Consider the following 23,838-nt stretch of genomic DNA (forward strand, 5'->3'; position numbering starts at 1 on the left):
TGACCCTGTGATATTGGCTTTAAAAGAGGAACAGCACTCAAGCTACTTTACAAGTTATACCCAGAGTCTAAGATAGGTCTAGACAGACTGAAGATATTCTTCTGAAGCAACATTGTATTCAATGACCTGGGTGCATATCCGCTTAAAATCTATTGAAAAACAAGTTACAAGTGAATGTAGACTGAAATAAATAATGCAACTTCATTTAAGCAGAACATCAGACATCATTTTGAGGTGTAAAAACTGAACACTTACATGAGTTAAGAAATGAAACTGGGTCAATCATTGTAAGAGAGATGACAGTTTTATAATGTTTCTATTTTTGTAGAAGCAAAAAAACTGTCATCAAAGAGGAATTTTATTTTGAATTCCCCATCATGTTGAATGTTTGCTGTCCTTTTACTTACATAGATTTATATCAGTTCACTGTAAAAGCATTCGGTCTTGTTCTAGCATGTCTTAACAATATGGGTTATTATGAAAACCTGACATAGTGAATGAGAAGATTGACTTGTGACTTTCGAAGAAAACCAGTATGTATTCTTGGAGTGTATTCTTGATAAGCAGGAAAATTTGCTTTTCAGACTGCGCATGCACCAGCTTTTGCGTTCACATGCGTTTCTTCTCATGTGAGGTTCACAGGCAGCTGGATCCAGATCTCAGCGCAAGCATTCAACAATGCTTAAGGTTAGCTAGTATTTCCTCTTTGGATTTCTTTATATGATTGTAATGTAATTACAATTTTTGCAAAGAGATACTAATTGTAACAAACAGTACTTATTTTTTTTTATATATATCAGTAAACTGTATCGATCTTGTGATCATAGATCATGTGTTGTAAATACACTTTTGTAGACAGATGACATTATTTTTCATTATTTCTCAATCACTTTCTTTTCTGTGTCTGGTTTGCTTTTAACAGAGAGAAGTCAAGCCGTACTGGAATTTGTCAGTCAAAGTTTTGCATGCGAAGATCCATCAGTCCTATGACTACTGTGAGACGATTTGTCCTCTTAACAGTAGCCTAATATATCCATTTACAAATGTACATTTTCTTTTTAGCAGAAGTGTAAAGTCTAAAGCAATTTTTTTTTTAGTGCAATAATAATAAAAATGAAAGTATGTACAAAGTTTAAAGCAAACATGTCTAAACTAGTTTGTGGTTTTGATTAAAAATGTGTGTTGTTACTTGAACTTGCACTACTAGATACTCATGCACTATACTGTATATAGTAGCAATCTTTTTTCTTATCTCAAAGTCTAAATCAGTATAGATATCAGTATAATACTTTGCTTACATAACAGATTTTTAAAGATGTTTCTGGGCTTTCAAAAGCCTTAGCCCTTAGGCTTTATAACCTCTATTCATGAGTATACATGCATTCAAATAGATTAACACTTACTGTAATTCTGTCAGCCAACTTAGCAACTTTTCCAACCCCACCTCAATTTCTTTTTAGTGTCTGCGTCTGACTGCTATGTCATCCTGAACTTACCCACGGCATCGACCCGTACAAATCGCACCAAGACTATAGCAAATAGCAATAATCCTGAATGGAATGAAACTTTCAATTTCAGAGTGCACAGTAACATCAAGGTAAACCACTAAGATTTTGTCTGATCTTAGAATGTTTTATTATATTATATCCTATTTCTAACCTCCGTTATTTATCTCTCCAGTAAGATGTGTCATATGAATAGCACTTTTCTCTTCTCTATCCACAGAACATTCTAGAGATCTTGATCTATGATGAGGATCCATTAATGAGAGACGACCAGTGTGCCACTATCCTATTTGACATCAATAACCTCACACCTGGGAAAAAGGAGACCAAGTGCTTTATAATAAATGACAAGGTCAGTGCTATATGTAGATTTCATAACTAAACAGACATTTCAACATAAAATACACTTAGTTGACAGAACCCTTGATATTTGATTTCTTTCTTTTTCAGAACAAGAATGAACTGTGGGTAGAGTTTGAGATCACTATGAGGTGAGTGAGTATGCCTTCTGCAGTTCTTGTGATTATTTGTAAAAATATGTACAAGTGTGAACCAGTTGTACAGTTTAATATGCATGTCTATACACATAAATCTGAAGGTGTCTGTTTTGTGTTTCAGCTCTGAGACACCAACGCCATGCTTCTCTAATGGAGTTTTGGTGGTACAAACCTTTACTACATTTTTCTTATCTGTATCATGGGTTGCAGACAGATGATTACAAATTATTTTCTGATATACAATATAACAAGGTGTCTTCCTAAAAAGCTAAAGTATTAATACAGGCTACATGCAATCTTAACTAAACCCTCAAAAAGATATAAGATAACCTTTATCAGATGAGCTCTATGCTTTCCTTTTAAAACAGGCAGGTCCTTTTTGTGAGCTGAATGTGGAGATAGACAAGCTTCTAAAGAAGACTGAAGGTAAATAAAGACATTTTCATCCACATTTCCCATGCAAATGCTTAGATATTAGACAGCTACTGAGAATCCAGTGGTATTCAGAAATAACTGTAAAAGAAAATGAAAATGCTATGTTCTATAAATTCATTTTGAAGACACATGTAATCCTAGATTTAGGTGTTTTTTGCTTACTCCCTGTGTTTTCCAGCAACGCAGAACATGGTGTTAAAACTGAAAGGGGCATACAAAGAGGATTTCGTGATCTCAAATTCTGAGGAGAGCTCCAGCTTCCTGAAAACGTTACGTTACTTCATTAACCGAGACCTGGAAACTGAACTTTTTCTGACCTCAGATACTATTGTCAGCTCAGAAAATGTAGGTCATCCATGACAACTAGCATTCCAATTTTATTGCAAATTGCTGTAAAATCTACCAAATACTGTACAATGTATTACTTATGGAACAGTATGTATGTATACAGTCTCTCACATTATGGCTTGTAGATTTATAAAGCACATGAAACAAACAAAGTTTGGCTTGAAATGTTTGCTTGAACATACTTTTCTCCAGGTTGGGACAGTAGTAGTGGATGCTGCTGTTCCAGACCCTGTGGACATTGGATTGACTTCTATCCCTTTAAAACCATTACCAGCCAAACAGCAGATGACAGTCTCTTGGCCTCTGGGAGAGGTGAGTTATTGATTCATTAATAGATTAAATCTGAATTAGTGCTGTTAAACGATCAATCGCGATTTATCGCATGCAAAATAAAAGCTTTTGTTTACATAATATATGTCTGTGTACTGTGTATATATATATATATTATGTATATATAAATTCACACAAACCTGCATTTATATATTTCAGAAAAATTTAAGTGTAAATACATGTAAACATAAATAAAATAAAAAAATACTCTATGCGTGTGTGTGTTTATACTGTATATACATAATAAATGTACACAGTACACACGCAGATATATATTAGGCAGAGGTGGGTAGAGTACCCAAAAACTGTACTCAAGTAAAAGTAAAAGTACTTCTAGAAATATTTACTCAAGTAAAAGTAAAAGTACTAGTCTTGAATAGTTACTTGAGTAAGAGTAAAAGAGTATCGGATAAAAAATCTACTCAAGTAGTTAGTTACTAGTTACTTTGGGTCATATATACTGTACTGAGCCTATTTTTATTTAGATATATAGATAAAATGTATGTAATGTATGTGTGCGTGTATAAATGTATATATTTCATCAGCCTTTACTCCAATTTATGTAATTTATTATAAAACCCTGTCTGTTTACTTAAGTAACAGATATAGGTGTCATGCCATAACATATTTTTAATACGACTGACTTTATATTAAATGTGAATTTAACATTGAAAGTTAATGTGATATAAATATTGCTACTAATCAATCTTTCATTGTTCAGAAAGAGAGCAAATAACATTTACATTATTAAAGATAATTTTCACTGACAGTCTAGATTTCAATCACTCTCAGAAACTCCCATTAAAATCACTGAAACTGTTAACACTGTGAAATCAATATCTTAATTAAAGATTCGTACACACATCTGCACTTTGTTGTTCCTGCGAGAGAATTCGCCAGAAAGAGGTCTCCAGTCAGCGAGCGAGTGAAGGAAGCACCGGCATTTTAGCGATGACTCATCTGAACACCTCTGATTGGTCAATGCTTTAATAAGCTCAAAAGAATCATGTGTGATTGGTTATAATGCGCAGCGCTGTATAAACGCATCTATCTCTGGCTAAGCGCCAGCAAGCAATCACAGATCTGAATTTAGCAGCTGATAATATGACTCGCTGAACGTACTTGCACTAGTGTGATTGTATTAAAATTAATAAAATCTTAATCGGCTATTTTTTGTCTTTTGGAAGCTGCATTCAACTTGACTCCCCTCTGTTATAAGCCACACACGTACAACAAGCTAATGTCACAGTGGTATCGTGTGCTGTAATCGAATGTAGCCCAAGTTATTACCTGTTAAACAGTAGACAGCACACGCGGTGTTCATCTAATAAGGATCTCCATCGCTAGCAAATAATAACCTTTGCAGATTTCAATTCAGTGCAGTTCCATAGCCACGTTTTCAACGCTGCTGATGTTAAACGTTACAACTCCGAGTGAACCACTTCAGACGCTCAGCGCGTGCGGCAGGGAACTGAACGACTCATTCAAACTGATTCATGAACCAATTCACTCGTTTGCCAATTGGTTTGATCAAGCCTTTGAACAGAATTGACTCAAAAGAATAAATCATTCGCGAATGGGCATCGCTCATTGCCCAGAGAAAAGTAGACGGCGCGTTTGGAATAAACTGAAGCATTATAACATTTATTGCATTAAGATAAAGTAACGAGAGGAGCGTCGCCCACAGTAACGATGTAAAGGTACAGATTTTTCCACAAAAATTTACTCAAGTAAGAGTATAAAGTACCCATCTTTAAATATACTCCGAAAAGTATTCGTTACCCCAAAAAATTACTCAAGTAAATGTAACGAAGTAAATGTAACTCGTTACTACCCACCTCTGATATTAGGTAAACAAAAACTTTTATTTTGGATGCGATTAATCGATTGACACCACTAATCTGAAAGTGACGCTCCAAAAATGTTTTATTGATAATATATTTGCACATAATACAGTAACTAAGTACTATCAATTTCTCACCATCTTTTCTCATAATTAATATATTAAACAATCCTGTATTTATACTCATATTTTGTGCATTTTATCTAAAAAGGCCTTTCTTTTTTTCAAAGAATAAGGTTGATCTGCAACTGAAAAGAGATGATCGGTAACAAATCGTGAATTATTTCACATCAATCTTCAGTAGTAGTTTGATAGTAAATTGTATTTTGAATGTATTAAATGAAATATTGTTAATTACAATACTATTTATCAGCTTTCATTTCAAATCCACCCTAACCTCAGAATTAAAAACGGTTTTGTGTGTTCTGAAGCTCTGATGAAGAGTTGGATGTGCGTCTGGAATTTGATATCCCAGTGGAAGAAAAGAATTTTCTGCTGAAGAGAAAAAAAGTTGTGTCACAGGCTCTACAGAAAGCCCTGAAGCTCAGCTCTGTACCTGAGCCCAGCAAGGTACTTCAGACACAAGCACAAATCACCCACATACTCAGCAAAGAACTGAGGGATGTTTTCCTACTGTAGGCTACAATATGCAGTCAAATTTGAGTCTATTGTTGTATAGAATACAAATACCCAACAACAAATAGACTAAAATTTAATTCTGTGTTTGATGTGACTCGTCAGGTCCCAGTGGTGGCTGTGGTGTGTTCCGGTGGTGGGAGCAGAGCATTAATAAGCACATACGGTAGCCTTCAGGGTCTGCAGAAGATCCAGCTTCTTGATGCAGTCAGCTACATCACAGGGGTTTCAGGTGCCACTTGGTGAGAATAAAGAGTCTTAGTGTATTTTTAAACATGACTTTGTTTCTAGACAGACTGATAAAAACCATGTGTGGCATTTTTCCTGTATGTCAGCCAGTCAGACTGTATTTTTTTGTTTAATTTTCATATTTCAGGGCCCTAGGCTCTATTTATGGAGACCCTAACTGGTCAAAGGGTGGCTTTGACAAGTCTATGGAGTCTATAAAGAAGGAACTCTCTAAAAAGGTGTACAGTATGTTTTCCTCAGAGCAGCTAAAGGAATACAAACAGAGGATGGAAGCGCGAGAGAAGGAAGGACACCTTGTGTCTCTCATCGACATGTGGGGTCTGGCTTTAGAGTATCTTTTCCAAGGGAAGGTAAAAAGAAAATAGCACAAATTGTGTTTGCTGTCAGTTTTGACTGTCTGTTAAAATTTGGTACACAGTATAATACACTTTCCTTTTACAGAAGCCCATGGGTACACTATCTGGAATGCAGAAAACAGTGTCTGAAGGCCAGAACCCTCTCCCCATATTCACAGCTGTTAACATAAAGCAAGGCAAAACAGAAAGTATAATAGATGCAGGTATGTACTAATAAAAATGTAAGTGCCTTTTAGCTTCTTGTTTCAGACTAAGACATAAATCTGAATCATATTCACATATAAACAACACATGGGTGGTAAGTTAATAATAGTGCAGTTTTAACTGTCAAACAAAGAACACAATTGTGCTTAGGTGCGCTTTCTGTAAAGAGCATCATTTGTTTAGGATGTAGATACTGCCTGCTGTACTGGTCTCACACGTTGTTTGAGTCAAGGTGGTATGATGTCATTGGGCGTCAATGTATGTTCTGCTTTGTTTTAAGAGTAACAGTAGTTCATTGAATAATATTATAAATTTATATTATAAAATGCTTATATACATATTATTTACATAGAAACTGCTGTGCAATTGTTTGAACAAGATAGTGTTTATATCATCAAAATGTGGTTGATTTTTTTTTACATATCTGTTGGTTTACCTATCTGCCAGACAGTGTATATATTATAAACTCATACTGTCTAATAAGTAAACCAGACTTTCTTATATAGTCAAAGGCTTGTTTTGTATTGAAGTTCATGGCATTTGATTACATGCATTCATTTAGAACAATCTGCAGTGTCATTTAACATAGTTGACACTTGAGGCGTGCATATTAGAGGAGCTTGAGGTATGATAGTATAATTCTGTAAATAATATATTAAATACCATACCAAGTTTTTGTATTATACTTGTATATATATTGCATCCAGGTTTTATTTGACATGTAATTAATATAAATTGTCACTTAAAAGGATTCATTTGAGTCATAAATGTCTGTTGTGATGTTTAATATGAAAATAAATGTAATTTGGTTATATTAATGTTACATTGTAGCTGTTGCACCTTGTGCACTTTATAATTGTGACCAGTCAAGTACAAATCCATTTTATTGCCTTTATATTAATAAAACTTCTTCAAGTGCTGAAGTGATGTGCAATGACTGTTGGATAAATTTCAGTGTCAGTTTTCTGTGAAGTGATGTACAGTATTAATATCTGTAAGAGACTATTCAGCAACTGCTTCTGAAGATATTAACACATGCAAATAATTTTGTCATCCAAAGAGTTACAGAACATTTTTAGATAAGGTTCACTGTATGCTTCAGTAAGTAGGTAATAAACAGCTAGCTTGTAGCTTGATGTTTTGCGAATAAAAGAGCTTATAACAGATCAATAATCCTATGTTTCTTTCTGTTTCCTGTTTAGAATGGTGTGAGTTTACTCCATATGAGGTTGGATTTCCCAAATACGGTGCCTTTGTACCCGCACAGAATTTCGGGAGTGAATATTACCTCGGGCACATGGTCAAGAAACTCCCTGAAACTGGATTGTCCTTTCTTGTAGGTGAGTTTGAGTGTATGTGCATTTATGCACATAATGAAAACATGAAACAAAATAAAAATTGAAGACCATAAGAAAGAGAAAGGAGAAAGTGGCATGTTGCACCTCAGATCTAAAAAAGTGTGTTGCTTTCTATGATCAATAGGGGGAGTCTACATCTCTATTTGAACATGATCCTATGCTGTAAGCAAATTATGTAAACTGTAATCAGTCAGAATTAATAAGTGCAAACTCTGTGTGTGGTTTTAAAGGAATGTGGAGCAGCATTTTCTCTATAAATCTGACAGAAATCTGGAGTCTTGCCACAGGAGTCAAGCCTTCCTGGACACCTTGGTGTGGAGAAGGAGTGAGTAACACAGGTGAGAGTTTGTGATGCATTTCAACCTCTAACTTAACAGTTTCATGATAATTCTAAGATTTTTTTTCTTGAGCAGAAAGTCAGCATATTAGAATAATTTCTAAAGGATCATGTGACACTGAACACTGGAATAATGGCTGCTGGAAATTCAGCTTAGCCTTCACGGGAATAAATTATATTTAAAATCACATTTGTATTTACAAATACAATGTTAGAGATTAAATTGTGACAGCATATCACAATATTACTGTTTTATTGTAGTTTTGATCAAATAAATGCATTACATTATCATCAGACTTCTTAAAAAAAAAAGAATCTTACAAACCTTTTGAATGGTAGTTACATTTGTGTGTTTAATTATACAGTGACATGATGCAGTTGTTTTCTTGTTTTCTTTACTTCTGTAAAGAGACTGATAGTAAACCATCAGCACTTGGCACATATCTGATCAACCCTGTGACTGACTTTGCTAAAATGCTGTGTGGCTTTATGACCAGCCGTCCCATTGTCAGCCAGATGTACAACTTCCTGAGAGGCTTCAACATGCACTGCAGATACAACGAGAACACAAGCTTCATTGCATGGAAAGGTGTGCATTCTGTTATTATTATATTTATTCTTCACATGCACTATATATTATATTAGTGTTGTTTCTTGCATGTAGATGTAATTTGGTGATGTCTGTCATTGTATGAAATATAACCAAGGCTGTTTCTACCTAAATAGCTGATAGTGTTTGCAGTTATTCTTGCAGTTATGTTCTGTCTACAGAAGCACACCCAGATGCCTTTCCTAACACCATGACTCCAGCTGATCCTGTGATAAGTTTAGTAGATGCTGGATTTGCCTTAAATGCAGGATTTCCTCCTTTGGTTCACTCTCACAGACAAGTGGATGTTATTCTGTCTATAAATTACTCTTGGGAACCAGATCAGTTTAAGGTGAGGACCTGGAAGATTCTATAAGTTTTGATTGAAGTGCAAATATCAGGTACTTAAAAAAAAAAATTACTAAATAAAAAATGATGCATGTTTGTGTCCAATAGGTCATAAAGCAATCTCAGGAATACTGTGCTGATCGGAAGATTCCATTTCCAAAGATCGATTTCAAAAAGGTGGAGTCAGAGCCACTGAAGGAAGTTTACGTGTTCGAGGATAAAGACAATCCGGAAGCTCCCATAGTGCTTCACTTTCCCTTGGTCAATGTCTCATTCAAGCAGTTCAAAGCTCCTGGTAAGCACTACCTTCACTCTTTACATCCCATCTGCCATATTCCTAATAGGAATTACAGTGCTTCTAAGGCAGGACTGTATTTATATTCCTCAAACATGGATAAAATGTTAATGTTTTATTGTGTAAATACACATAAATAGATGTTGACTATAAATACACATTTATCCATACAATTACTGTTTAAAATTGATCTTTAATGCTGACCAAGGCTGCAATTTTTGATCAAAATACAGAAAATATACATTTTTTTAAAGCATACTTCAAACTTCAAAAGTATTTAACAATACTTTTGCTACATTTACAGCAATTTGAATGGTTTAATTGCAGTATATTGTGATTGAATATTTCTATTGTTTTACATCAGCTCACATAACCAAGAACGCACATCATTGTAACAATGCTCATGTAAGATTATGTGTATGTCTTGGGTTTAGGAGTGAAGAGGGAGGGTGAGAAGGAGCAGAAGGAGGGAGCAGTTGATGTTGAATTTAACAGTAGCACCTCCCCATATCTCACCCGCAAATTGACTTACACACCAGAGGACTTCCAGAGTCTCATCAACCTCACTTCCTACAACATCCAAAACAACAAAGATGTCATTTTGAATGCGCTAAACAAAGCATTAAACCGAAAAGGAGAAAGGCAAACAGGTGATGATAGTCAAGGCAAAAAGGAGATGGCAGCTGTAGGAAAGACCAGTTCAGTGTCTACACCAAAAACAGGATCACAAAAAACATGAAAGACTGAAGCACAGTCATCTGCAGCACGGTTACTGTGAAGAAAACCTGCATCCTTAATGTGGTCATATGACTTTGCTAAAAATAACATTATTTTGGGTATTTGGTGTAATTTTGGTGTTTATGCGGTTAAAGGTTCAAAAACATTACTTTCCACAAAATGTACATTACTGTTGCTCCTCTATGCAAGGAAGAAGGAAAAGAAAGGGAAAATTGAAATCACATCAAATGATCTCTTTAATGAAATTAAAGTTGTCAACAATATTATTATATACTATTCAATATTAGCTTCATATTCTTTATTTTTAAGAAGTGGATAAGGAATTAGCATCTTTGTTTCTGTACATGTAACTTGTCACAGTCATTTCTGTCATTCCATCTCTATTTTCTTCATCAGTAATTCAATACAAAGTGTTCTAAAACGTCCAATAAACTTTATCAATCAGTTGTTGACACTGTTTTGATTCTTGCAACACAGTTAAAATTAATTAATTAATTAAAACTATTTTATTTTACTGACAGACATCACTAGATATTAGACATTAGCCCTCTGGCCAAAGACTTGCCAGCTAAGCTGATGTCAACGGTCTGCAAAATGATTCATTTGTGATTGGTTAATCAAGCACATGACTCTTTTCTTTTTCTGTTTATAGAAACACTCATGACAACAGTATTTTAACAATATTAGTAGTAGAGACATGTTATGAGTGGTGTCCCACATATAAAATATGTGGCAGGTTCTTGTGTTTAATATGACTCATTTACTTAGAAAAACTGAGTTTTTTTCCCCTGTGATTCCCTATTGTTTCAATGTAGAGTATCGTTGGGGTGTGCCATATTTATGCACTGCATGTGACGTCACTAAATAGTTTCACTATAACACTAGGATCCTAAAGTCTTCCCTGGATTCAAAGCAGGCTTTGCAAGGTATGAGCCAATGTCAGCTATACAAACACACCACACTTCTGAAAACATCAATGGCCAGTAAAAGAAACAGTTACTATAGATTCAGAAAAAGAGCATTCTTATGGAGTTGAATGATAGGGCCTTATTCTAGAATTAGCAGATTATTAGATAATCAGAATGCTATTTTAGAACCTTTTCCACATTATATGGAAGCATTTTATATGCATACATAATCTGCAAAAATAACAACAAACAATGCAACATCAATGTTTATAATAGCTAAATTTTCTCAGATTACACCTTGAATCAGAAGGAGTGTGATGACTACAGAGCATTTGAATGAAAGAGGGCTAGGCGGGTATTCATGGGCATGGGAGGGTTTTCATAAACATTCCTTGTAATAGAATTGAAATCTTTTTTCTTTTTTTTTAAGTCTTATGAGCCTGGATGTGTCACCGTTGTTTTTATAATCAAAGACAGTCCACACCAGACAATGTATGCAATGTGGGCATTTACCCATTGATAACTCATCTTTTCACTATATTATAAAGGTGGAGGATGATTGCAAACAGGGAGGAGGATTTTTGATCCCACCCTCAACACTATAAACAATAAAACAAACACTATCAAATATTTTATCAGGGTGCGAAGGGCTGGAGATAAACAAGTCTCTCAAGTTTTCTGTGTTATATTTCAGTTGTGAGACTAGAGAGATTTCATCTTTTGATTTTGAGACTTCACTGTAGGCCTGCTGAGGAGAAGACAACAATGCTGAAGGTATGTCAGATTTCAAGCAAAATTGAAACCCTTTTTCTGACTAAGACTAATTTGCTTGTTTTTCTAAGATCATTTAAAAAAGTTATTTGTGTGTGTGTAAATTTAATAAAAACAATTTTAGACTTAAGTGCAAACATGTACAGCATTAACAACAATGTTATATTGTTTACTGAATACATGTTTATGAAAACAATACACTGAAATGCTTATTGGAGTACATTATTACATATTTCAGTTTTTTTCTTCCTTCAAACTTCACTTTTAATTTAATGTCTTTTTTATATTTATTTGTGAAATTTACCAGCAATTTTCAGTAAAAATTGTTTGTACACTATATTTTCTTTTCAGTGATAGTATACTGTAATACGTGCGGCCTGAGTTCACTTCAAATGAGTGAAATTATTTCACATGTTCTATATAAGCTTATATAAAGTATATGTTGCAGTCACAAATTCAGATGAAAATACTGCTACATCATTTCATTATGTTTCACAGAAAGAGTTCATGCCGTACTGGAACCTCAGTGTCACAGTGCTGCGGGGAAAATTCAGTCGGTCGTATGACCTTTGTGAGTCCATCAGCCCTCAAAAACATTGCATGGGTCATGAAAATATTGATGAAAAATCCTTTAAATCAAGTGTTCTGGGTGCATTATGTGTTTGTTTGCCTTTTCTGACTTTGATTTACTGCATACTACAGACTTCATCTAACAAGTGCTTAGTGTAGCTCAGACTTTGCTCTCTCTCCAGTCTCTAAATGTGACTGCTACGTCGTATTAAAATTACCCACGGCCTGCGCTTGCTGCCATCGCACCAGGACTGTGAAAAACAGTAATGCACCAAATTGGAATGAAGCGTTTCATTTCAGAGTTCACAGTGGAGTCAAGGTGAGCAAATCAGCTTAGGACACTTGCAAGAAAACTATTTTAGTGGGAAAAAAATGTGCTTGTGTTTATTACTTAGGGTTTTCTTAACTAAAACATTTTATTGTGACTGTGCCTTGCCCTTTCAATCTCAGCTGACAGCATGAAGTGATTCTCCACCCACATTGTTCTTGAAAAGAAAAGTGATGAATGACATACTGATGTCAGTAACAGTCAAATGCTGCTATAACAGCAAAGTAATTCTGTATATAAAAAATAACCTAATATAAATCCCCAAAATATTCCCCCCATGGCTTTATCAGAACTGCTGCCATGTATATTATAAACCAGAATGATTTTATTTAGTTGTTTTGCTTTTCTAAAGTAATTAATACTGTATGATCTTGAGTAAAAATGCTTAGTTGTGATACATGTGATATGATAGGTTTGCAAAGCAGAATTTTGTCACTACGTTTTAATCCTCTAATGTAGAGCAAGAGAAAGAGGGAGCTTTTGAGCTAAAATAAACTTGCCATTTTGTTCTCGTGTCATCAGAACATTCTGGAATTCCACATATTTGATGCTGACAAGTTAACGAAAGATGACTACTTCTCCACCATCCTATTCGACATCGATAACCTCATACCTGGACAAAAGCAAACAAAATGCTTCATTACAGATGAGGTATATCATTTGATGATGAAACTATCATTTTATTTGATTTTTACAGTCTTTGAAGTGGACGTGTTCTCTGTCCATTACTTTAAATCAATGTATGAAAGAAAGCATTACAAATGTAGATTTAGTCCCATCCGTCTTTTTGATGTCATGCACTTTTTTTCTCCAGAAAAAGAGTGAGCTGTGGGTGGAGTTTGAGGTGACTGTGAGGTACATGAGAATGTTAACAATCAAAAACAATAACAGTGGTGTAATTAACCATGCAGTAATTGTCTTCCTCTTTATGAAAAAAATCATCTCAGTTAAATCAGTCTGAACTAATCTGTCATTTTATCTATTCGTTTACTTTTTCAAGCTCTGAGAAGCCTGAACCATACTTCTCTAATGGAGTGCTGATGGTGAGAATATTTTTATGACTGTATATTTTACACATACTTCAGCAGCACATAAGGAGCAAGTTTAGGTTTCCATAAATCACTTTGGAAATCTTTGTTGAAATAAGTAGCACTCTGAATTTTTATGTTCATTTTTAGGCAGGTCCATTCTGTGCACTGGATGTGAAGGTGGAAAAACGTCTAAGGACTAAAGGTGAATAGATCCTTACATCTATACTTTTTAAAATCCTCAATCAGATAATAGCCACTAAAAGCTTGAGTTGATTTTAAGTGATAATTCTTTTCCACAAATATAATTAAAATAAAAATTATACAATATTTAATATTTATATAAATATGACATTGTTCATTTTTAAGGTGCTGCATTAAGAACAGTGCCAAAATGATGTGAAATTTTCCTCTGTTTACCTCAGTGGCGAAGGACATGATGTTAAAACTGCGAGGCGCTTATAAGGAAGACTGTTTGATCCCAGGCTCTGAGGAAAACCTCAGCTACACACAGAGCATTCGCTATTACATCAACCGAGACCTGGAGACTGAGTTTAGTCTCATCCCACCAAAGGTGTGTCATTGATTAAACTGGTCATTTCTTACCAAATCAGTTTATCAATATCACTAACAGAGAGTGTATAATGCTTGTTTATGTGTTTGCTTGATTGTTGTTTGTCCAGGCTGGGGAAGAAGTGGAAGGGATAAATTCAAAGATTGCAGACATACTGTCGTCAGTCCCTATTAAACCATTACCGGCCAAACAGCAGATTAAACTCTCCATGCCCATTGGAAAGGTGGGTACTGGTAAACTCAATTGGAAGACATGTCTTTTTTCAATGTTTCAAAAAGAACAGCTAATTAACTGCAACTCTTTTAGGATGAAGTGGATCTGCAACTAAGCACAGAGGGACGGTAAATAATTTGAATGGCTTATCTCTAACAGTTTAAAGAAAGTGCTTTGGCATGTAATCCATAAACCGAACCTGAATGATTTTAACTGTGTAATTCATTGTAGTCAAATGAGACAAAGCACTGTAAACCACCAACATTTCCTCAACTGGTTTCAGTCTGATTCCTTTCATTTCTCAGAATAATCCTGTGTGTGTGTGTGTGTGTGTGTGTGTGTGTGTGTGTGTGTGTGTGTGTTTTGAAGCTCTGATGAAAAGTTGGATGTGCGTCTGGATTTTGATATTCCACTGGAAGAAAATAATTTTCTGGTCAAGAGACGCAAAGTCGTGTCACAAGCTCTTCAGAAAGCTTTGAAGCTCAGCTCTGCACCTGAACCAAGCAAGGCAAGAAGCAAACACAAACTTGAGTATTAACACATTCAATTGAATTGTTAAATGTGAGCCAAAATCATCACAACAATAGAACCAAAGACTTAAACTTCTTCAGTCTGTGTGCATTGAATTGATTTAAGGTGAGACACTGCAGGCAAAAACACTGTTTTTTCAAGCACCTGTCAATTTTGAGATTTTGGGCTTTTTGGTTTTTCATAAAGTGCTTTTTCAAACTAGTGGAAGGAAAGCATCCAAAAGACACTGTTAAGTGTTTCTTTTACAACACTTTATCTGTTTGTGTCAATAGATTTCAATTACAATACATATTTTTAAAGGCCGTTTTCTCAAAATGAGTTTTTTCTTCAACACTGAGCCATAAATCTCCACTTCAGTAGCACTTACACACACCAAACTTGACATTTTTATTCCTGTCTATATTCTGAAGGTTTTTACAGAGGGATTTGTTCATATATATTTTCCTTGATTATATACAACATTTTATTCCCCCCAAAATTGTGAAAATATGTTGTTTTCTGGCTCTTCAAAGTATTTTCTGAATTATGGAGTGACAAAAAAAAGATAACCAGAATTCCCTCTGTAAAAACATTTGACTCTAATATGTCAAAAAAATTAAACAACAATTTTGAAACAGACTTCATCTAGTGTTCAGATTTTTGTACTAGACATTTATGCAAATTAACACATATTTCATTAAATAATGCCTCATTTGCATATTTAAACATAACATTTTTGAAAACTTGTAATACAAAAAATGTTTGCAATAATCAATGTAACCAATCAACTGGGTAAGTAAGGTGATAACTATTAGTTATTTTTTTTGCCCTATTCACCTGCATGAGTTTCACAATATGAGTGGAATTTCTGAAATAAATGAACTTTTTCTCGACATTCTAATTTATTGAGAAGCATCAGTAAGATTGATGTGACTGTTCAGGTTCCATTGGTGGCTGTTGTGTGTTCTGGCGGCGGGACCAGAGCAATGACTGGCACATTTGGAAGCCTAAGAGCTCTTCAGAAACTCCAGCTTCTTGATACAGTCAGCTACATCACAGGGATTTCTGGCTCCACCTGGTGAGTATAAGGAGCACTTCAGGCCTGCCCAACTCTAAAATAGTGGTTCTCAGTTGGTTTTGCTTCAAAACCCAGAACTTATTGGAGATCATTAAACATTAAACTTTCTTTCATTGTCTCATAGGACTATGGCTTCTCTTTATGGTGATGCTAACTGGTCAAACAATGACCTAAATGTGGTTTTGGAGACTGTAAAGAAGGAGATTTCAAAAAGCGTGTTTAGTGTATTTTCCATTGAGCAGCTACTGCACTACAAAGAGAAGATGGAAGAGAGAGAGAAAGAAGGACACTTAGTATCTCTTGTCGATATGTGGGGTCTTGCTATTGAATACCTCATCCAAGGGAAGGTACTAAACACCCTTGATATCACAACTGCAAAATACTTTTTAAAGGTCCCGTTTTTCGTTCTTCTTTGAAGCTTTGATTGTGTTTACAGTGTGCAATATAACATGTGTTCATGTTTCGCGTGTAAAAAAGCACAGTATTTTTCACACAATTCACCTATCTGTATACCGCTGTTTTCACTGTCATAAAAACGGGCTGATGACTTCCTTGTTCTATGAAGTCCCTCCTTCAGAAATACGTTACGAGTTCTGATTGGGCCAGCGGTTCCTGTGTTGTGATTCAACAGCAGCTGAGTGCACGCGGCCCTCCTGGAAACGCTATTGGGCTAGTTTTGGACTAGTTTTGAGAAGCAAGTGGGCAGGATTTGTTTTGAAAACCTGGCAATCCTGATCTGAACCATAGACAGTAAAAGAATGCACGTGCTGGAGATGTACTTATAATCACAGGAGCGTTTTTACTGACGAGATAAGCATTAAAATCGCATTCGATGTTTTTTGCACAGCCCTAACATCTAGTTAACAAAGCTAAACAGCGTTGCCCTTTGTGTAATAAGTTACAGAAACTGTTAAACGCACCAACTTAAATAATAAAATACACTTACCGGTTGTGGTCCATAAACAACGCCTTCTCCAGACAAAGAGGGAACTGCTCCATCTTTCAAGAATAATCTTTGTGCGACAGTGGCGCCCCCAGAAAATTTTAACAGGGGTGGCCAGATGAGGCCACAGTAAATCTTGGGGTGGCACACCAAAATAAAGAGAAAATAATTAAGGGTTTCCAATATTGACAAAAAAATGGTATCCTTGGTATTTCTGGGATTTTATCGATAACGATAAATAGACAATAATGTCACTTTAATTGTGCTGATATCTTATTTCTAATTGTGCTGACAGATGACTCCTGAATTTTTTATTTTTACCTTTATGCCATTTTTTCTAGAAGTGTGCACCATCTTTTAGGTCAAATTCAAATGCAATCAGTATCAACAAAAATTATCTTTGCAATGCAGAGAAAACAGAAGCTGCATCTGAAGTGCCATTGAGATGTTTTTACACACTGTTTAATGCAGCTCTGTGGGACATGGTAACTTTAGCCGGCAGTTATAAATTAATAAATAATGTTCTGACATTTTAAAAATAAAACATTGAAAACTGATGTTCGAAATTATTTAAAAAATAAGAAGGTACCGTAAATATGAAATTAAAACCAGCAGTAGGTTGCAGTGAGTCACTGTTAATAAGTGAGTCATTGCGATTAAACCGAATCATTTAAACGGTTGATTTATTCAGGAACGAATCACTTTCATGTTGCTCAGAGACGCAAAACAGTGGCTGTGTTTGGAATGATTTTTGTTTGAACTGTTGTATAAAAGCAATGTCACACTTGTAATTATGCTGACTTTTAGAGAAAAATGTAACTCTTCGTGTGATAATACCTATATGAAATTATACAAACTATATAGCCTAGATCTATAAATTTTCTGCCCCATATCTTGAAAAATGTGATAATTCTAAATTTCCAGTCAAAGAACGCACTACAAATGCGTATGCGAACCAGTCTAGACCATCTAGACGTATGTGCACACTCTGTGGTTTGTTTGGACGGGGGAGGGCGACGGGGGCAGGACTACTCTGGTGCTGCCAATCTGCGATCTTTTTTGGTGGCTTTAGCATGTGCTGCATATTTATTTATTCTCCCCCCCACTTCTTAAACTATTACGAATATACATTCTGCATTTAAATTTATAGTAGGTTACACACTGAAAATCATCCTAGGGGTGGCCACCCCTTGGGGGCGCCCCTGTTGTGCGAATCCGGCATTAAACTGATTGAGATTGAGGAAGCTGTCCTCAGCAAAATGTACTGCACATAGTTTTACATGTGGATTATAATTTTCGGGAACCGAGTTAAACATAAATTGTAACCATCGATCTCTAAGTACAGCGTCTCTGGGAAGCCCAAACAAAGGTGATTGGACTCTGAGATGAAAATAACAGCGTTTCAAAGACATGGCGACAAACACAAACGCAGCTCTTCCTCTTCTCCGTTGGAGCTCAACAAGGCCACGCCCCTCTTTTTTATGTGGGCGGAGGTTAGTCAAAAAACTGTTTTAGTGACGTCATTACTGCAGGAACTAGAGGGATGTAGTCCAAACGACCCGTTTTCTGTAGGCGAATTCTGTTAAATAAAATATCTCGCTTGGCATTGAACTTTGAGCTTTAGAATTTTACAGATATTATTTATATTCTAACAACAACATTACACACTAACTAAAGTTTAAAACATAGGATCACGAAGAATGGGACCTTTAAGCAAAAATAAAAACAAATACATTTCTCCATCAGAAACTTGAGAATTTCTTTTCTTCATCAGAAAGAAATGGGTACACTATCTGACCAGCAGATGGCACTATCAAAGGCCCAGAACCCTCTTCCCATCTACACCGCTCTCAACATGAAGAATGGCAAGAAAGGATGTACCATAGAGACTGGTAAGAATGGATTTAATTTACTTTGGCTGGTTTAATGTGCTTGATACTTACTATCCTACAAAATAAGGGTCCATTATCTTTAATATTAAGTTAATTATGTTTATTCTTTAATAGACCAATTATTTGTATTAAGAGCAACTAGACGTATTCAATGTAGATATGTTGTCCATGGATCTCTTTGTTCTTTTCTCATTCAGAATGGTGTGAGTTCACCCCATATGAGGTTGGATTTACCAAGTATGGTGCCTTCATTCCGGCACAGAACTTTGGGAGTGAATATTACCTCGGCCACGTGATCAAGAAACTCCCTGAATCTGGAATTTACTCTCTATTGGGTAAACTAGTGTAAATATTCTAAAGGTTGATGAATGTATTTTAAGTTAAAGATAATGACTGGCAGTTCAAAATGTGTTGTGTTTGCAGGGATATGGAGCAGTGTTTTCTCTCTGAGTCTGACTCAGCTTTGGAGTACTGTCACTGGAGTGATTCCATCCTGGGCCAGCAAAGTTGGGGAAGAAGTGAATCAGACAGGTAAAGAGAAGGCAGGGGCAATGAGTAAGACCATCTGAGCAAATAATCCCTATGCAGATCTCAAAAGTTTGGTTGCCTTTCATCACAAGTACCATTGTGAAGAAGCAGTATGCTAAATTGTACTGAATATGAACTAGCAGTCTGCTTTAGATAAAAAAAAAATCAATATGTTACCACTTAAGTGTACTTAAAGCGAGGACTCTTTAATTTCTTAACACACTTAAGTACACTGCAATTTGTTATGATCTCAGATTAAATTTGACATTTTGTCATGCTTTAAATAAGTACAACCATTTTGATGTGTTGACTAACAAGCACATGCAGAGTACTTAACTATGTGATATTGCATTTAATATAATTTAAATGTACTCAATTTGAACTTAATCCATACAATGCATTTGGCATTACACTTTAACCATATTTCAAAGACAGTAGAAATTAAATAAATAAATAAAACATGCAATCAAGTGTCTAAAAACATTATTAGTAACTCTAAGATACTAATCAGTAAGTTAAAGTTTTTTTCTGAACATTTTTGGTCGCACATTAACTATGATTTTGCTTCAGTAAACTCCTAATTGGCTGCTTATTAATAGTTAGTAAGGTAGTTGTTAGGTATAGGTATTGGGTAGGATTAGGGATGTAGAATATAGTCATGCAGAATATATGTTTTATTAGTACTAATAAATAGGCAATATGTTAATAATAGACATGCTAATAAGCAACTAGTGAGATTTGGTCCCTGTATTAAAGTTCTACCACATTTATTTAATGTGTAAAAACTACTCAGACTGAGTAAATACATTACCAGCTGTGATTACAATTTTGTGATTATCAAATATTCTGTTTTATGTCTGACTTTGTTTAATCTACAGTACAGACCAAAAGTTTGGACACACCTTCTCATTCAAAGAGTTTTCTTTATTTTCATGACTATGAAAATTGTAGATTCACACTGAAGGCATCAAAACTATGAATTAACACATGTGGAATTATATATGGAATTATATACATAACAAAAAAGTGTGAAAAAACTGAAAATATTTCATATTCTAGGTTCTTCAAAAAAGCCACCTTTTTCTTTAATTACTGCTTTGCACACTCTTGGCATTCTCTTGATGAGCTTCAAGTGGTAGTCACCTGAAATGGTCTTCCAACAGTCTTGAAGGAGTTCCCCGAGAGATGCTTAGCACTTGTTGGCCCTTTTGCCTTCTGTCTGCGGTCCAGCTCACCCCTAAACCATCTCGATTGGGTTCAGGTCCGGTGACTGTGGAGGCCAGGTCATCTGGCGCAGCACCCCATCACTCTCCTTCTTGGTCAAATAGCCCTTGATGCCTTCAGTGTGACTCTACAGTTCATGAAAATAAAGAAAACTCTTTGAATGAGAAGGTGTGTCCAAACTTTTGGTCTGTACTGTATATTTAAACAATGACATTTTTTATCCTCCCTTGTCTGTAGACAAAGATGACAAACCATCAACGTCGGACACACTTCAGGTCAGCCCTATGACTAGTTTGGCAAAAAAGCTGAGCAACTTTTTGACCAGCCGTCCCATTATCAGCCAAGTGTTCAACTTTCTTAGAGGCTTCCACCTTCACAGGAACTACAGTGAGAACTGTGCCTTCACCACATGGAAAGGTCAGAACATCATTTATGTTGTCGAGTAGAGTCTAATTGGTGCTATTCCCCTTTTGATTCAGTTTAATCAAACTTGGAAATGATTAATTATAAAGTGGACATTCTGCAGAAACACATCCAGACGCCTTCCCAAACTCCCTGACACCAGCAGACGCCACACTTGGCCTAGTGGACTCTGCTTTTGTCCTGAAGTCAGGATTCCCTCCTGTGTTACGGTCTAACAGACGGGCAGACGTCATTCTGTCTCTGAACTACGCTTGGGACACGGACCAGTTCAAGGTGAGGCAAAGCAGATTATGAGGAGAGTGGGATGAAATTAAATTGTGTAGTTTCTGTATTTGTCTATAGGTCATAAAGCAAACTCAGGAGTACTGCACTGATCGCAAGATTCCATTTCCAAAGATTGACTACAAAAAGTTGGAGTCTGAGCCGATTAGGGAAGTTTATGTGTTTGAAGATAAAGAGAATCCAGATGTTCCCATAGTACTTCACTTCCCCTTGGTTAATGTCTCATTCAAGCAGTTCAAGTCTCCTGGTAAGTGTTATTAAAGGGATAGTTCACCCCAAAATTAAAATTCTAGCATCATCTACTCACCAAAAAGTAGATTATTTTAAAATATTCCAACTGCTTTTTCCATGAAATTATAGTTAGTGGGATGCCTATTGACTTTCATTGTATGAACAAAAAACACTGAGGCACTTTCATCGTCTGTGATCTGCAGAAGAAAGCAAGTGATATAGATTTTGAATGACATGTGTGGATGAATAATTGCAAATGATTTTCATTTTTGGTTGAACTATTCCTTTAAGAATCTTAGATAGAGATTCTCCCTTTGCATGAAGAGAATAGATTACAAAGTGTCTTTTTATGAACTAATTGTGTGTGTTTTTGTGGCAGGAGTGAAGAGAGAGGGTAAGGCAGAGATGAAGGAAGGAGATTTTGATATTGACTTCACTAGTGCGTTCTGTCCATTCGCCACTCACCATCTTACATACAAACCTGAGGACTTCCAGAAGCTGACCAACCTCACCACCTACAACATTCTGAACAACAAAGATGTCATTTTAAACACATTGAACAAAGCGCTTCAGAGAAACATGGAGAGAAGTTCTGCTACAAAAGTGTCAAAATTCTGATTTGATATTGAGATGAGAAGTTAAAGCTGACAGCAGAAGCAACTGGAGAGTGATTTTTTGTATATATTTGACTTCACCCAGAAATGTCATCATTCATCACCCTCATATTGTTTCAAAACTGTGCAATTTCCTTTTTTTTCTGTAAATCAGAGAGGGTCAATGCAATAATCTATTCTTAACTATAAAAATGAGGGACTGTCAAGCTCAAAACAGTACATACAGCATCATGAAAAGTCCATTACAGTAGTCCAAATTATGCCATACTTGCCGTTTTCCAAGTGTGGCATCATTTCATCATAGCAACTTTGATGCTCCTTATTTGAATAAAGAAAAAGTACATAATATTTGAGAGATGTGAGAAGGTTTTCAGTAAATAATGGCACATCTTGTTCTTTTCTATACATATATTGCAACTTTCTTGGTGCTTTTTTTGTCATTTTTGAAGCTTGAAACTCATTGGACACAAGTTAATTGTATGATAATGACCAGAACATCTTTTGCATTTCAAGGAAAAAATAAGGCATGGAAGATGTCATTGATGTAAATGACATTTATGAGCATTTATTCAAGTAGACATTTTATATTTGGAGATAAACAGATGCTACATATGTACACTGCTGTTCAAAAGTTTGGGGTCAGTAAGATTTAGATTTTTTTTTTGGGGGGGGGGGGGGGGGGTCTCTTATGCACAACAAAGCTGCATTTATTTGATCAAAATTTAATTTAAATTAAAATACTTTTCTACTTTAATATATTTATGTACTTTAATATGTTTAATATATAACAATAATTTGGTCATATTATTAAATTAACAGATAGTTTGCAATGACATATACTGTATACATTTTGGCTTCACATTATTTATTTTGAAAGGTTGACAATCACTACTTTGTTAAAACAGCATCTTTGTTTCTGTCCATTTAACTTGTCACAATAATTTTTTGTCATTTCAACTTGCCGTTCTTCATCAATAACTAAGTTAAAAGTGTTCAAATAAGCCTAATAAGATAGTTTTTTTGTAAATTTGTTAGTTGTAATGTTGCCACCAAATTTTTTTTTTTTGGCCATCAATTTTTAACAACAAAAACAGTATTAGGTTAAGACCACTGCTTTGGTATGAATTTAAGCACAGGCTTTGTATTCCAATACATGGCAGTTTCTTCTCACCAATATGACTCATTTAAACTGAGAGACTGAAGATAATGCACTTATTATTTTTGCTGTGTTTCTCTGTGATCAGGTAGTGGACACATATTTTGAGTGGTGTTCCACACATAAAATACATACCAGGTAATTCAGCCCAGTGTGACTCATTTACTTAAACTGAAGCTTTTGCTATGATTCCCTATTGTTTCCCTATAGAGTGTCGTTGAGGTGTGCCATACAGTATCTATGCACTTCACATCTATGACATAACTAGTTTCACTATAGCACTCTAGAATCTTCCCTGGATTAAAAGCAGGCTTTGCAAGGGCATGAACAAAACGACTATACAAACAAACCATACTTCTGAAAAATTGCGAGAGCAACGTTCTTGTGGAGTTAAATAGGGAGGTTTCTCCACCGAAAACACACACACACACACACACACACACACACACACGGGAGGATGGAGGATGATTGCAAACAGAGGGAGGAGAATTTTTGAT

The 23,838-nt window shown here is 35.5% G+C and overlaps 2 protein-coding genes across 2 annotated transcripts; both read left to right on the top strand.

Moving 5' to 3' along the window:
- The first annotated feature begins 536 nt into the window (after window positions 1-536).
- pla2g4f.1 (phospholipase A2, group IVF, tandem duplicate 1) lies at window positions 537-10,184 on the top strand. Its single transcript, XM_059520201.1, has 20 exons — window positions 537-687; window positions 923-995; window positions 1,461-1,597; window positions 1,726-1,857; window positions 1,956-1,996; window positions 2,124-2,166; window positions 2,371-2,428; window positions 2,616-2,782; window positions 2,978-3,097; window positions 5,189-5,223; window positions 5,390-5,528; window positions 5,700-5,836; window positions 5,971-6,193; window positions 6,285-6,402; window positions 7,606-7,743; window positions 7,992-8,099; window positions 8,508-8,687; window positions 8,870-9,039; window positions 9,144-9,330; window positions 9,765-10,184. Exons 1-20 carry the CDS (start codon window positions 679-681, stop codon window positions 10,067-10,069), a joined length of 2,520 nt encoding a protein of 839 aa, XP_059376184.1. The 5' UTR covers window positions 537-678; the 3' UTR covers window positions 10,070-10,184.
- A 1,557-nt stretch (window positions 10,185-11,741) lies between these two features.
- pla2g4f.2 (phospholipase A2, group IVF, tandem duplicate 2) lies at window positions 11,742-22,232 on the top strand. The gene is made up of 20 exons (XM_059521159.1): window positions 11,742-11,750; window positions 12,246-12,318; window positions 12,500-12,636; window positions 13,168-13,296; window positions 13,460-13,500; window positions 13,646-13,688; window positions 13,824-13,878; window positions 14,099-14,247; window positions 14,357-14,470; window positions 14,554-14,588; window positions 14,830-14,968; window positions 15,912-16,048; window positions 16,173-16,395; window positions 18,766-18,883; window positions 19,081-19,218; window positions 19,307-19,414; window positions 20,879-21,052; window positions 21,162-21,331; window positions 21,401-21,587; window positions 21,951-22,232. The coding sequence occupies exons 1-20, from the start codon at window positions 11,742-11,744 to the stop codon at window positions 22,187-22,189; spliced, it is 2,418 nt and encodes an 805-aa protein (XP_059377142.1). The 3' UTR covers window positions 22,190-22,232.
- The last annotated feature ends 1,606 nt before the right edge of the window (window positions 22,233-23,838 follow it).

This window comes from Carassius carassius, chromosome 32 (assembly GCF_963082965.1).
Source record: "Carassius carassius chromosome 32, fCarCar2.1, whole genome shotgun sequence".
NCBI lineage: Eukaryota > Metazoa > Chordata > Actinopteri > Cypriniformes > Cyprinidae > Carassius > Carassius carassius.

Bases quoted from the DNA above. Each gene is read 5' to 3' on its own strand.
- pla2g4f.1 (XM_059520201.1), top strand. The intron at 3,098-5,188 runs GTGAGTTATTGA...TTTTTTTCAAAG, and splicing joins TCTCTTGGCCTCTGGGAGAG to AATAAGGTTGATCTGCAACT. The intron at 7,744-7,991 runs GTGAGTTTGAGT...GTGGTTTTAAAG, and splicing joins TGGATTGTCCTTTCTTGTAG to GAATGTGGAGCAGCATTTTC.
- pla2g4f.2 (XM_059521159.1), top strand. The intron at 13,689-13,823 runs GTGAGAATATTT...GTTCATTTTTAG, and splicing joins TCTCTAATGGAGTGCTGATG to GCAGGTCCATTCTGTGCACT. The intron at 18,884-19,080 runs GTAAGAATGGAT...TTTCTCATTCAG, and splicing joins AGGATGTACCATAGAGACTG to AATGGTGTGAGTTCACCCCA.